Raw genomic sequence first — 16,171 nt, 5'->3', positions numbered from 1 at the left:
ATATATATAAATAATATATAAAATATCATATGTATGTCGACACTCGTTTCCAGCTGGTCTGATCGGGTATAATTCTAATAATTATAATGTATTGACCTGGCAGCGATATGATTCGAAGTAATCTAGAATCAGATGCGCACGATCCGATTTATTGTATGATACGATGCAGATATATGTCCATATATAATTTGTTAATATATATATCGAAAAGTAAATAGATTTTACTAAAGATTTCTGTATGCTGAGCAGCAGGTTTATCTACATATATAATAGATAAGTGTAAACCGAGATAATATGATAATCGAAGGACGAGGGCAAATTGAACGAGTTTGTGTGCGCATGCTTTGTAATATAAATTTGTAAGACGCGCGTCACATGTCGTCCAGTTTCATTTTATTTTTCCGATAATATAACTTCATTTATACAAAGAAAATGAATCTCGTCGCAGACGCAGTGTTGTAATACTTATGACAATTATGCTTACATTATATAGCTCAAGCTTGCCCAATCGATAATTGAAAATCAGAAAACTCGCCTCTGTATGCTTGTATCTCAGCGATATCTCGTAACTAATTATGTTTCTTGTTGAATTATATATTTCATTTGACGGTTTGTAGCAAATGATGTCTTTAGACATATTTTCATATAATGTTCATTGAAAAGATTTGAATCTTCTTAAAAAGTGATCTTGATTTAATTAATTATTAATTATCATGCAAATTTTGTCTTGTTGAATATTTAATAGTTTATATTTTCTAAATATTTCTCTGCTCGATACAAAAGTGGGGAACAGATTCTCAACAGCATATCTATATATGTTCAATAATATATACTAATATTGATATGCCATATTGACAAACTGAAATTAATCGAATGAGCTTGTTCATGCATACAGCTGTAATTTATCATTATATTTATCTTCTCGTACAGGTTGTCGTAAAAAAGTTGGATGCTGTTTTAAAGGTTGTGCTTAACAGAAGGAGAACAATTTACACAAAGCGAACCTCCTAAATTGCATAATGTTATGATCTTCGCATTTTTACAGTCATCATTGTAGTTCACTATTATATTCACTTTTATCATCACAAAATTCCCTTTAAACAGCTTCCAAATCCTTTCCACGATACTCGACGCGCGTAAGCTGAGCTCGGAAGTTCATGTGCGTATTTTCGCGATGGAGCCTAAGCGCGGTTATAATCCAAAGTCAAGTCTTAGATGCATACAATGGAAAATAAATATTCGATGTATCTCCCTTTATGCTTGATCAGCTAATATTTCGTACACGCTTATCACACAGCGTCACTGCCCGAGATTAAGTAGCGGGGCATTTGATATTTCCCCCGTGTAATACCGTATCTCACAGTCGTCGTGATTTCATACATCTCGGCATGAAGAATTCTATAGAAGGATGTATATTCAGTTCGCCAGGAAACTTCTCGTGTCCCATTCGCGAGGCTTCGCCTCTTACTCTTGTATACTCATTCGGTGGTTCTGCAAAATATCGTCCGGGTGATCCTATTTTTCTGGCAAACGCCCCGGTACGTTGTACAATCTTATATGAAATAACCGGATGCGAGTTTGTATTCGAGCAGCGAGCAACAATATACACTTGGTATACTATAAATAGATAGCATAATAAAAAGTGAGAATATAATAAATGAATGGACCTGTACAGAAGTCTATTGTATTTATTATTATTGGTAACTCACGTTTACGCACTTTTGATTCTCGTCATATATAAATAAATTATTTTAAATGAAAAACGAAGCTGAATGTTTTGCGTTACGAGAATTGCCAACATTCCTCTTATAATTTTAATCCACTGAAATGGCAGAATAAATGTAGGTAAAATTAATCATACATTAGAACATAATTAAATTAGTATCTGAACAGTATTAGGAAACAAAAGTGCAAAATTTTTATACAAATCTTTTGCAAATGTTTAGCCTTATTGTATTATAAATGTAAATTAATATTCACTTTATTACAGCAGTATGTCTAAATAATTATTAATTTTCTGTTTTATGACATTTGATTTCTTTCCTTGATTATGATACAAATAGATTTTCTTTAGGATCGATTTAAGAAGTTTCAGAATTACTCTTTCTTTTTTCTGCCATATAGCTTGAATAATTTATAAAAAAGATATTTATTTACATTGTAAGCAATCTGTTCATTTTATAAAATATATTTATTAATGTTTTAACAACATTTTTTGGTTTCATTATCAAATTAATAACAATAACAACGTTTTATTTTTGAGGAGGTCCTTCACGAAGGACCATATCAGTTCTTTTATGTAAGACTAATTCTACAAAAGCTAACGCTATCAATAATGACCAACCAATCTGTTCTTGACAAATAGAACTTTGTGCATTATACATGTTTCTTAATTCTGTCCTTATTAATACTTTTGGTTCTTTTATTTTTATCAATTCGTCGCTTCCCTGCAGTAGTTTTTGTAGCATGTATTGTGTGGAAATCGTCTCGTTGTTTATTACAAGTCCATAGATTTTCCGTAATACACGCTGTCGAAGTATACAGATGTTATTTGCAACAAACTCTGTGGTATCTGAAAAATATATATTATAACAAAATATTTATATTAAATTTTTCTCTCATATAATATATAGCAAAAATATCGTAATAAAAACACTTGTCTTTCGAATTAAATGATAATTGTAGTTAGAAATCTTTACACTTAAGATTAATTGGCCTTAAACTGCTATTAAATTTAGATTATCATAAAACAATAATATAAATTAGAAAAGAATATTATGTTTATTAATCAACAATCTTAGTTAACATTTTTTATTTCTCTTTATAAAGAAACATTCCTTCAATTCATTAGTCTGTAGCTTTAATATGATGGAAAAGTACAATTTTCATACCATTAAATTTATTATCAACTAACGTCAGGTGAGACAAAATGATAGCGCCTATTATAGACCGTTGTATAAAATTTTGATAAAACCGAGTGTTTTGTATATAGCCCGTATCACCACCGGTCTCTTGCATTACATACCGATCGGCCTTTGGTAATTTTTCAGCAATTGGTAGTGTCTAAAAAAAAAGTTGTGATAAAATATCTGTTGTATTTACTCTATAAATAACAGGTTTATTTTATAAAGTAAATAATAAAAACTTTTTAATGTTTTAATATTTACTGCTTGAAGTAAAGAAAGAATATTTTCTTTTTGTTCTTTTCGTGGAAAAGATTTATAGCTCCACTGTAATACTTCACAATTGCGATTTAATAATGACCAACTTATGATGTCATGTCCTATGTATATGCCTAAGACTGTGTTAACATTCTGTAACATATTTAAAAAAAATTGAATTGAACAAAAATGTATAGAGACGAGAAAGAAAGCGCTAGTAATATTTTTTATATAATTCTTTAATTAGAAAATTAAAAAGAGTGTTATTTCTTGTGTACTTTATGATTATTTCCAATATTTCGTGGAGTTATAACTAGGCCTGACATAATCTTAGAATTTTTCCTTTTCTTGCCATATATAATTGATTTGTAAAAATTATATATCCATTTGTTTTTTATATCCTGTACTTGTAACAAATCTTCCAATGATTCAAACGGTCCATTATTTTCACGATATGATTCTAATATCTGTGCACGCTTCTTAGTAATGGAATACCTTTACAAAAATGATTTCAACAATTAATGATCAAAAATTTATACCATTGCACGTAAGTTCAGGAAATTTTTAAAATTTTACAAAAATAGTTAACTCACTGTAATAAATCTTCTGTGGTTTTGTTATTTATTACTTCGAGTATTTTCTTTTTATCTTCTGAAGAGAAAAGATTCATATCAAAAATGTCAGTGCACATGCTTGTTTTAAAAACAGCAGTTGCGCTTAGTGTCGAATTCTTATAGATCTATAAATCGAAATAAAACAGAGAATATTAAAAATTCTAAAAAAATATTAAAAATTTCTTTGAGAAGTTATAGAAACAAAAAATATATAAATTCATAAAGTTTACATGAGATATTATTGAAAAACCATCTCTTATATATTTGCTATTAAAAAATTATTAACCTTAATAACTGCAAAAAATTTACACAATATAAAACCTTACCTTTTTCTGCACTCTCTGAATTTTAATAATTGTACTAAAAAATCTCGTGAGCATTCTGTTCCACATTTTGTTATGAAATTATTGACATCAAACGTGATGCAATTAATCGCTAATCATTTCACATATATTCAACAAGTTTCTATTTAAATTCATACCTCGGACGAAAATCAATTTCCAAATAATATAAATAAATATCCTTATATAAATATTTCAGAATCTGCACCTGTATTTAATACAAAATAAATACATTAATTACATCTCGAAGCACAGTTGAAGAGAGAAAAAGGAAACATAAAAAGTACAGAAAATTCTCACGTTGTTTGGTACTTTTTGCACTCAGTATCTTCGATTTCTCTCTCTCCAACACCGAATACATATGTATATATCTCATTTTAAGTACAAAAGTTTTTAGGAAATCAAGCAATGCGACAGACCTCAAAAAATCAATTTTTAATATATACATATATCTATGACACATATCTATTACGACATATATATATTACATATATCTATGATGCCAAGATTGCCAATTTATCTCAGCTGTTGAACATATCAGAGAATTTTGCTACCTTGGATTGGTTATACTGGTATCAACTGGCTAACTGAAAATTCAAATTTCTTGGATTCTTCAAGTTCTTCTATAAGTTCGGCGAGAACGAATGAAAGATTTGTGAATGTTGTGGGTTTGCGTTTTATCATTTTATGCAATATGCAGCAGAATTCAGTCAGACATAGATCATCTAGTAATCCGATAAGAGTATCCACGATCGAACGAAATGACAAAAGTTTGACCCGAACCGATCAGCGAAAAACACAAACATTGAGGAAATCAAAGGGTGAAGCTTCACATATTCCTAGGCCTCGTTTTAGAAGCTCTTCCAGTGACCGAGCAGGATCACTTGGCAGAAAATCGTATTTGAAAACGACAGGTAAAGCATTGCATGTAAAAAGCATACTTCTTATAAGAAAATTCTTATTTTTTCTAATTATTAAGATTAACAGAAAGACTAGAGACCTCTGTAAAAAATGAATTTCTTTGTGCTGAAATTACAGCTAAAAAAATTACGATATTTGTAATCAAGAAAATCGCCTGAAAGCTTGTTCGGAGAGAGTTTTTTCTTTTTTTTTTAAAAGAGTGAATAAAAATTCGTTTTGATATCTTACCAGAGATGCATTCCGTTTCATGCATGGTGCGCAATATATACTATTTTATCCTTGTTGTTCATCGAATATTAAAGAAAGATAAAATGATATGTCATGTGCATCATGAACAGAACGCAACCTTGATCTACATTATAGTACAGTTGAAGTATAAATTTTATTTATTATAATATTTTATAAGAACCAAATTGTAAACTCCGGTTCTGTAATTTTGTAATTTCATTAAAAAAAAGAAGCTAAAAGGTTCTCAAAACGCAATATTACTTCTAGGACATAAAATATCAGCATGTATCTGCATTGCAAATAATTTTATTTTTTATTATAATATGTTAAATTGCAAATCTAATCTTTAGCTTTGTAAAAAAGATTTCATCGCAAAATATTTCTTCTACAGTAAAATATATAATGCAGACATCTTCATTGCAAATAAAATGTAAATGAGTTAGCTCGTCGTTCCTGTCGACTCTTATATGAAGCATAGAAAACGTTTATCAACAAAGCCAAAGATTTAAAATAAAAAAATTAATAGCCTTAAGACTTGATAATTTAAAATAATGAAGGTGAAAGTCAGATAATTGCATTATCTTTGTATTGTTTGTATTGTTTGGTATCGTTATATTTATTTTCATTTTTCTTATTTCTATTATGTTTATCTTGTAAGTTACTATGACTCAACCATCACACTGATCTTACTATTGATCAAAATGAAAATCAATTTTATAACAATTAGATCATTAGGTTGATTAATTCACTTTCACCTTTGTAATGTAACTTAATTAATTTAATTTAAGATATTCAGATTTTTATTTAAATCTATTTTCGATTTATGTATGTGTGTAGGAAGAACTCCGCTACGTCAACCAATAACTCCAATCACTCCAATAAGAGTTTCCACTAAGCTTAATGTACCCACCGTAGTACTTACAGCAAGTTCTAGCAAGCATCATGTGTCAATACCGATAGGTCGATCACCATCTGGCGACCGTGCTAGCAGCGTGGGCATTAAAGGTCCCAGAAAGGATACAAGACCCTTATTGGATAAGACTTATCAGGCGGCCCTGCTAAACAAAATAGATAATTTTTTTTATGTAAATCAATATTCAGCAATGCTAAACAGCAATGGCAGTTTGAGACCGATTACACTGAAGATGTTTGTGGAAGTTTCTGGCTTCCTATTGAAGTATCTTGGTGTTAGACATGCTCTCACAATGGCAAATTACGTAGAAGAATTACCAAAATGTGCAGAAAAGATACATTATCCTGGCAAAATCAAATCGTGGCTGATAACTGCTAATGCACCACATTCATGGTCCAATGTTCTCGGTTGGATCGGTTGGTTGGTAGAAGCATGCCAAGTGAAAGAAATCGCGTTCGATAAATATCAACTAGAAACATTACCATTCATAGGAACGGAGCAGCAGGCTCAAAGTTACAAAATGGAGTTTCAAGCACTGTTGGAATGCTATAAAGCTTGGACTGTTGAAAATCGTGACGAGGAAGCAGAATTATTGGAACAATATCTGCAGAATGTTCTAGTTCAACAAGGTATTACTGATGATGATATAGCTCAAGCACAAAAAGAATTGAAACAAGAAGAAATAAAGTTACAAATGCATGAAGAAGAATCACAGAAACTTGACGAAAAATTGGAATATTTACAACAGAAATTAGCATCTTTGCGTGCCAAGGAATCTCAACAATCAAGCAATATTAAAACCATGGGGGATTGTATAAAGAAAGTTTCCGCTGAGACAGATCAATTAAATGCAGAACGTGAAGTTTTAAAGGAACAAATTCGGATAGGAGATATACAATACGAAGAATTAATCTCAATTGTAAAAAATCAACCAATGTCTAAAACTGAAAAAGAAAACATTGTTAAAAAATGTACAGAAATTCAAAACTACATACATCAATTTGATGAGCATTTGAAAGATTACCAAAAGGAATTGTATTCTTTAGATATTAAATTTGCGACTTTTAATAATAATCTCAATAAAGCAATATTAGCATATAATAAGGAAGTCTTTATGCATATTGATAACGACGTTGGTGTAAATTTCGAAGAATTGAAGCTCCCGGAAAAAGGATTGTTGGATCCTCGGATAATGGATATAATGCAAGAAAAGGCCACTTTAATAAAAACATTCAAAGAAATATTGATGAAGCAATGCAACGAGACGGAGTCTCTTATCCGTTCTGAGATCGCAAAATTGGAAAAACTGCAAGAAGAAATTAAATCTTTGCCAGATGAAAGCAAATTGAAGGAGGAAATATCTCACATTAATAAAATGAAGGCAGATGCGAAAAAGAAAAAAGCAAAGCTTATAAAACGCATAGAAAACTTGAAAAACGAAATTAAAGAAATGCAAGATGTGATGCCAGATACACAAGCAGTAGACTTCGAAATAGAAGAGGCACGAGACAAATTAGATGCAGTTGTAAGAAGAAAAACATTTTTAGAACAAGCTGCCAAACAATTTTTTGTAGAATTATATGAAATCATCGGCGAACACAGAAAAGCGCTTCATAATATTTTAACAAAAGATAGAACAAAATAAAACTACATCTCTGTATAAATATTTTTATAATGACATGTCCATCCTTATATTCTATTATTTGCATTACAATCTTAATATACACCATATTATATGGTATCAGTTGTATTATTAAAATATAATATATATACAAAAATGTTTATTTCAAATAAAAGATTTTATAAATATGTTTTCATATATCGCAGGACTCTTATGCGCATGTCACTTATATACAAATAAAATAGATACATATTCTTGTGTCGTATCTTTTTCTTTTTCTTTTTTTTTTACAAAATGATGCAAATTCTAGTATGTAAAATATTTTTATTCTATTCTATGTCATGACAATATGCAACTCGCTTTTTTCTTTTTTTTTTAAGTTTTAACATCCTCTGACAAGTTACACAATTGAAACAAAATGTCTCTTTTAATTCCACAATGCTTACATTAATACTTGAATAACAAAAAAGATGTTAACGAACACTATATATAGTACATACAAGACATTACATCCAAACATTCGCCTTTCGAGATTTAATTGTATTTTACAGTTCGTTTGGTTCTTAAATATCATGAATAATTGATCTTCTAGTTGAGGAGTAACTTTTTAATTAGCTTGCTGTATAATTTTACTTCGAACGTCGACAATGTTTATATTAAAAAATGTTAAAATAAATTTTGTTCATCGAAACAGACCAAAATACAGGATTGCCACAGAATATGAATTTTAAAATTCCCTGATTTTTCCAGGTTTTTCAGATAAAAATGGGAAATTTCCATGACCAATATAAAATATATAAAAATTTTAACATAAAAAATATAAAAAATTTTAACATTTAAAATCAACGATTGTAAAAAAGCTTATATTATTAAAAATAGCGATTAAATAAAATTACTGAATAAAATATAAATTTTAATCATTTTTAAAAAATTTTTTTTAAAGTGTACGAATTTTAAACGTATTTGATTATAAACATCAGATATAATTAAAAAATTATAAAAATTATTTAAAACAAGAGCCGTTTAAGGGAATTGTGAATAAAGTTCAAAATTCCAGTCTCTTTTATATTTTCTCTGATTTTTCCCGGGTTTCTAGATCTGTGGCACAATCTTGCTCATAATAGAAATAAGAAATCGCGCTCCAACTAAATATTGGAATGTGAAGTATATACATATCTATATTATAATTATCTATTTAGTATAAGTATTATGCTTTTTTATTGATGATCAAATGATCATCCATGTCTGATATTTTAGAAGTTACTCCTCAATTATGCCTGAATGTTGTCATTTAAACTAACTAGGTCCCGACTGCCATCTTTATCTTAATTTAATATGTACATATATGTATATGAAATGTTGTAATCAGTGTGCGATGTTGATTAAAATGCATTGAGATATTTAATGTAATTGATTTTAAAGAATTTGTAATTTTTCCTAGTTTATTTAAAAAATAGGTTTTTAATTCATATATATCCTCAATTTTTCTATTAGCTTTACATAAGACAAAATTAACAAACAGAAAGATTTAATTTATTTTGTATTTGTATGTAATTCTCAATAAATTTATGAACTAAAATGAATTAAAATGATATTTAATAACATGTAACTTGATAATATTAACTTTTATATGTATAAAAATACGATATATTAATTTTATCTTATGTTGTGAGCTTTTTATTGTATATCGCCTTATTTTTATATAATGTATATGTCATATTGTATGCTATATATTAATCTTTTTCTTATTTAAAGAAGAATTAGCTTATGTGCATTTACTTCGTGGATTCTTTTTTTGCATGATTGATGAACTTTCGCAAACTACCATCAGACAGCTATGAGATCACACAGTTGTATACATACTGTGAAAGTGTATCCTATTGTTGACTATTGCGAAAGGATTGAGAAAGAGAAAAAGATGTATATCATTAATATTTAAGTGCGATTACAAATAACAATTCATGGATTCATATAGATGCTCTAGAGAGCTCACGTACATGCACACACAATTGTACGCAAAAATAAAAAGTATTCTACATATATTTAGTAATTAGTTTTTGTACTAATGTTTCGTATGCATTAATGAGTAATTAACACGTTCAATTATATTCGTATAAATAGAATATTCCGAAATTTGCTATAATAAAAAATAAGTTTTATACAATATATACAATAACCAGGATTGAATTTAGCCGTTTATAGACACATAAATAGTGCCACTTAAGGAAAAATATCCATTTGTTTATGTATATGTAGGTATGTATATGTGTATATTGGAAGAAAAAAAATGTATTTTTGTTGTAGAAGAGAGAAACTATTGGGTTGTCTGGAAAATTCGTGCCGATTTTGAAGAAAAATTGAAACGCAGAAGATTTAAATTTTTAATTTCATTTATTAAATTTAAATCTTTTGCGGCACGAACTTTCTGGACAACTCAATATATATATGGCTAGCTTGTTAATTTATTTAAATATCACTCCTCTTTTTGACGTAATCTAAATTGTGGCTATTATTTTAGAAGAGAAAAGAATATTCAAAATATAAGAATATTTAAAATAAAAACTATTAAATATACACAATAAATATACAAATTATTTTCTTTTTGAATTATGATATAATAAAATTCTATTTGTTTTTAGTAATATTTTTCATTAAAGACAGGTTTATAAAAAATTTCTGTTCTAGGCCAATGTTTATAGTGCCTACGGATAAACCAACCCTGATAGTAACGCTATTGACGTTTTCAATTTCAACTTTAGGCAACTAAAAATTCCATTTTTATCCAAATATATTTATGACTTATGTTATAAAATAACATAACAATTTTTACAATCCGTATTATATATAGATATCCAGATTATCTCCTCGTTCTTTGCATTTATTATTTAGATTCTTTATTAGTATACGCTGTTCACTTAGAGTATTTATTATTATTTCGATGCAATCCTAAATTGTATTATAATTTAACAGATTGCTGTTCTACAAACTCTGCATTTTATACTTAGAGATTATAAAAACCAGTATGCAAAATAGACAATGATCTTTTTGTCATTGTATGTACAACTGGCAAGTTGAACGAGATATTTTTTGATGCATAAATATTAAATGTATCGACTTTTGAATATAACTCGTAAATATAACTCGCTTTTTTTAAACAGCTCAATTAATTCTCATATAGGTTCATATTCGTTTTTGTGACATTAATAAACAATTTATTATAAATTCAAATCGTTGAATGAGCAGATAATTATCGTTAAGAATGTATATTAACTAAAAATATATTCTCACATATGTGTATTCAAAATATATAAAATTGTGCCATCAACATTATATGTATACAAGATATGAACAAAATACATTCATCCATCATTAAAATTATTAAAATCATCATGTAATACACAGTCAATCAATATGGAAGAAACATTTTTATGTTCTATTAAACTTGCCTTTTATACTATACAATTAACCGAACAATGTTCAGATTACGAGCGCTCGCATAAGTTTAAAAGGGCTAACGCATATAACATACTATATATAACAAAATAATAGATGCTAAATCATAAGTGATTAATTTTATAGGCAAAATTGACTCGCTATGATTAAGCATCCAATTAAATATTTGCATTTTTTATGTTATATTGAAATATTTACAAATATTTGAATAGTAAACCATACATAAATTATTATTTTTTATACGATATATTTCTCTAAATTAATTTACCCTTGTAAATTTATAATTATGTTTTTGATTCTTGTAATTATTCCATTTAGTGATTCTAATTGAGCTATTTACATGACGCGTTCTTTCCCTATTAAGACGCGCATTCGTCACACTTTGATAATCACTGGTGCGGCCCTCCGCCATGTCCATTTAAATACTTTGTCACACATCGATTTGTATATCACTATCTTCCGCTTCACTTTCAGTACTTACCATAGCATCTTCACCCACTAACAAAGCAGCAGGTAAATTCTGTGGTACATTGTCAATGTCTAGTCTTGGAGTAGAATATACATTTAACACTTGTATCGTTGTAGGAGACGTCGAGAGACATTGCGGCACGGATCCCAGAGGATCTCCACTTAGCGCATCGCAATCCAAAGAAGTGGACAGTTGTAATTGTAAATTATGAAGTTCAGGTATATGTGGACGGATCTGAAATATGGAAAAATTATATAAAACATCTCAAGGTAGAATCTCAAATATACAATGAATTTTAATCAAGTAGGAACGATACCTTTAATCCATCTGCTGTATGAGGATTTCTGCAACCTCTACATCTACACTCCACACAAGGTTTACTTTCGACATAACAAGGACATCTTTGACCACAACATGTAAGTTTCCCAGGTATTGCAGTGGCATTACCACATCTGCATCCTTTTCTTTTACTTCTAGTAGAACTTGACCTTGGCTTTTTAAAACTGCCTGACGACTGCTTACAACAAAGCAAATTACATTATTGTCGATATTAACAAGAAAATATCAGTATAATTAAGTATTACAGATCAATGCAGAGGCTTAAAATTAAAAAAAAAACTAGAACGAATATTTTTTTTGAAGACAAACAAAACACATCTGCATTAATCTTTTTTATGGGACCTAAGTGAACGTAAGTAAAAATTTCTATAAATCTAGTATTAGCATAAACATAAGAGCAATAAATATGCACAGGTTAATTAAGCTCAATCATAATTGTTAATAGATGTAAGTCAGAAAAATCATTATACCTTACAAGAAGTGTTAACAAAGGACGAACATCTTTAAGCATTTAAATAAAGATTATAGTGCAATATAAATCCTGTAAGGTGTAACATTAACCGAATATCTATTGAAATTACTTTGCTGCTCTTTGAAGATTTTTTCTCAGAAGGGGTCCCATATTTAAGGTGGGAAGACGGAATGCATTTTACCCCTCCTACAGTGCCATGCTGATTTCCATCTGTATCCTGTTGTCCTGTTTTTTCTGTATCCTCTGTAGCTGCTGCTTTCCGTTTTATAGTAATTTTGTTACCAGATCCAGCGTACATCACAGAATATATGGAGGATCCATTCGATACTGTACGAATAGTTGGCGATTCTAATTTAACAGCAAAGATATAATAGAAAGATTATTCACTTATATAGTATCATTTATATAATAGATTATTTATCACTTGTTTAATAAATAATATTTGTATTGAATTATGATTTATCATTCATTGTATTTTATATTCGCAATATCTAGTAATAATACGTTTCGAGGGAATAGCTTTTGTTGTACATACCAGGTATATTCTGGGATATTGCTTCAGTGGTTTGGATATTATTCGCTTGCGTCTGAGTAGAGGTAGTACTGGTATAAACGCACGGTAGAATACTATATGCAGATTTGGACAAGCCGGCATTGCTCTTGAATTCATCTTTGAAGCCCGCACCTTCCTGGATAATCTCCATCAGATTGACGGTAGCATCAATAGTGGATGGTGCGCCATTGGTGGTAGCGTTGTTCGCGGACGTGACAGTGAGTAACAGAGTGCGGTAGATCCCGGTACTGGTTAGATATTCGCACAGCTTCTTGTAGCACTGCAATAATATCCGCAGTTGCACGTTCTCGATGTATTTGTCATAGTCCTTGCACCAGCCACATGACGGTTTCAGCTTCTTGCGGCCACCGCGACAGCTACGGCATACATGATGCTGGCAGTTGGTCTCGGTCGGCGTGTGTGGTTCGATCAGCAGATTCGAGCAGACGGTGCAACTGAGGCTCTGCCGCAGATACGGTACCAATCTGTAGAGATCCGTCCAGGAGTTGGGATCCTCGGCATCTGCCTGCAGCACCAGTCGACACGTCGACACATACAGGCTCGTCGCGTTCATCGCGTCGCGCGCCGCTTCGCATCCGGATTCATGCGATCCCTCGCTTCCCTCTCACCCTTTCGCGGCCGCGAAATATCAAACCCTAAACCTTACAACCGCCGTACGCTCCGCGCGTAACCATCCTCCTCGCGCACACAAACAAAACATACGCCATGTTTCGTCGGCGAGTTCCATGCTTCCGCTGCGTTCCCATAGAGGGCACATCGAATCTCTTTTTGGCGCGACGCGCATTGACGTCACTTATGCCATATGGGGTGAAGTGAGACGCGTTTCGGAGCGATTGACGTCAAGTCAATTACGGGGATGCTTTTCAGCATTTAGCGATACAAGTATCGTTCTGCCTTTGTTACTCATGGAATGTAAAGAAAGATAGATCGATAATTATGTTGACTTGTTACTAAAAGATACTTAGGATATTTTTTCTCGTTTTCGAATCTTTTCAAATTTGTATACAAAATAAGGTTTGTTTGCTTTTATACTCGGTATCTTTGCTTTCTCTTTTTAACACTCAAGTACATATTTATCTTATTTTAATATTAGGTGTAGTAAAAAAAAATCCATTATTTTTCCATTCAATTTCATGCAAAAATAATGGATTTCTTTTTACTACATCTAATATTAAACCTACCATGGCCGATCAAATGATCGTTTTTAAATTTTATGTTTTTAGTTAGCTGTACAACTATTATTTATTTTTTTCATTTCCTGTTTATAATTAAAATTTTGTTTATTATTGGCCACAACAAATTGACATGCAGTTGTAAAAAATATCATTATTTATTTAAAGACCAATTCGGTAAAAATAGGTAGAAATAAATTGTCGATACTTTTAGTGTGTGTGTGTGTGTGTGTGTGTGTGTGTGTGTGTGTGTGTGTGTGTGTGTGTGTGTGTGTGTGTGTGTGTGTGTGTGTGTGTGTGCAATAAATTTTGGGGAATAACTCAAACACTTATTAAAACATACATTTAAAATAGAATTTTCTTTACGCATTTTCATCTCAATTTTATTTTTTCTTCTTTATTAAGACTATTCTATAATGTGCTCCTTGTTTTATATTTCTTGCTTTTTACTTTTTACTTTGTTCTCTTTTGCAACCATTTTATTAACAATTATATTTCTTGTTATTTATTTCTTGTTTCTTTCAAAATTCGTTAATTTTTATCTTAGGCGATATAAAACAAAAAACCGGATAAGAAGCAAAAAACGAGATATAAAAAATAGTAAAAAGCAAGAAACAAAAAGCACATTGTAGAATAGACTTTAGAGGCCAAAAAAAAACACGCGAAATGTCAGCTAATAAAAAATGCAATATACTTGACGATGTTGAATAAATATATTTTAAGTAAATATCATTTCAAAGAAAAGAAGAAAAAAAAATAACTTTAGGATTGTTAACATCTTATCTATTTCAGTCTGTTATCAAAAAGATAAAAATTCATTATTTCTCATTATGTATATTACATATCGAATAAATTTGTATTCTTATCGAATATACGCGAAGGTTTAACTGCAGCACAAATTATAAGAACGAGGAAAAGATAAAAAAATACAAAACATGAAATATATAAAGACATACACATATAAAAGAATCAGAGTATATACAGAGTATATACATCAATACCGTTCATAAATTCAAGAACACATCAGCTTGTATTTTACAAAAATTTAAGTCTCAGTAAAAAAAAATCGTAGAAAAATAAAAGAAATATAAGTATTTTAAAGAGGAAAAATAGAGCTTCAAACTGATATTTGAATGTTAACCTTACAATATTTTGTTTCTAAATTAAAAATAGATATTTTTTATATGTTTATTATTTTTTAATTAAAGTATATCTAGATGATAACCTCATTGGACAAAATAATCAAATAAGCATTTTACTAGATTTTCTAAGCTTTAAAATGCTTTTTAAAAAGAATTGCTATAATTGATTTTTTACAGATATTGAATTTTTTATTGTGTGAAAACTTACTTTATCTAAAATATTTTTTGACTTTAAAACTAAAAAATTTACGGAAAAAAGTCAAAAAGGAAAAAAATGTTTATTATAATGTGCCTGATTCGTATACATTTTTTTTTAATTTTTAAAAACTTTCTTTGATTTCAATTTTATAAAAATTGACGATCAAAAAAGTATTAAAAAAAAATCAAGTATCTTATTATAACAAATATTTCAACAAAAAGATTTTATATGTATACATTTTTTTCTATATGTATGTTATTTTGATCGCATCGCGTGAAGTTCTATTGTATATCTCATTTGTGTCAATATTGCCTCGATATATTATATTACATATTACTAGAGGACAAGAAACTAATATTGTCTGTTATCTGTTTTGGCTAAACATTGTCTTCATAAATACGTTTGAACTCGGTTAAGGTGATTATCGTTCGCGACGCGCATCCTGATATATGAAGAAAGGAATTTATTTCTACGAAGAAAGAAGAATTAGTGTAATGCGATCAAGTGAGTTACTTATAATTGTGCTTATATTGTGCCAGGACTCAGGAGGAA

At 29.7% G+C, this 16,171-nt stretch overlaps 3 protein-coding genes across 4 annotated transcripts; 1 reads left to right on the top strand and 2 right to left on the bottom strand.

The window, feature by feature from the left end:
* Positions 1–1,779: 1,779 nt before the first annotated feature.
* LOC108689385 (transcription elongation factor, mitochondrial-like) lies at positions 1,780–4,438 on the bottom strand. 2 transcript variants are annotated; one of them, XM_018196135.1, is made up of 8 exons: positions 4,417–4,438; positions 4,102–4,324; positions 3,755–3,900; positions 3,440–3,656; positions 3,168–3,314; positions 2,892–3,063; positions 2,345–2,572; positions 1,780–1,822 (listed from the first exon to the last, which is right to left on the bottom strand). In XM_018196135.1, the coding sequence occupies exons 2-8, from the start codon at positions 4,165–4,167 to the stop codon at positions 1,815–1,817; spliced, it is 984 nt and encodes a 327-aa protein (XP_018051624.1). In that variant the 5' UTR covers positions 4,168–4,324; positions 4,417–4,438; the 3' UTR covers positions 1,780–1,814. The 2 variants fall into 2 exon arrangements, with proteins under 2 accessions (XP_018051624.1, XP_018051623.1); XM_018196134.1 differs by lacking the exon at positions 1,780–1,822 and having other exon boundaries at positions 2,225–2,572.
* A 355-nt stretch (positions 4,439–4,793) lies between these two features.
* LOC108689455 (probable kinetochore protein NDC80) lies at positions 4,794–7,823 on the top strand. The gene is made up of 2 exons (XM_018196220.1): positions 4,794–5,030; positions 6,103–7,823. Exons 1-2 carry the CDS (start codon positions 4,811–4,813, stop codon positions 7,821–7,823), a joined length of 1,941 nt encoding a protein of 646 aa, XP_018051709.1. The 5' UTR covers positions 4,794–4,810.
* A 3,832-nt stretch (positions 7,824–11,655) lies between these two features.
* On the bottom strand, positions 11,656–13,782 carry LOC108689448 (E3 ubiquitin-protein ligase MSL2). The gene is made up of 4 exons (XM_018196206.1): positions 13,068–13,782; positions 12,714–12,880; positions 12,038–12,235; positions 11,656–11,955 (listed from the first exon to the last, which is right to left on the bottom strand). The coding sequence occupies exons 1-4, from the start codon at positions 13,657–13,659 to the stop codon at positions 11,683–11,685; spliced, it is 1,230 nt and encodes a 409-aa protein (XP_018051695.1). The 5' UTR covers positions 13,660–13,782; the 3' UTR covers positions 11,656–11,682.
* Positions 13,783–16,171: the final 2,389 nt, after the last annotated feature.

The sequence above is a fragment of the Atta colombica genome, unplaced genomic scaffold (genome assembly GCF_001594045.1).
Source record: "Atta colombica isolate Treedump-2 unplaced genomic scaffold, Acol1.0 scaffold27, whole genome shotgun sequence".
NCBI classification, from domain to species: domain Eukaryota; kingdom Metazoa; phylum Arthropoda; class Insecta; order Hymenoptera; family Formicidae; genus Atta; species Atta colombica.
The sequence above is the reverse complement of the archived record's forward strand: the minus strand, read 5'-3'. Positions and strand labels throughout refer to the sequence as shown.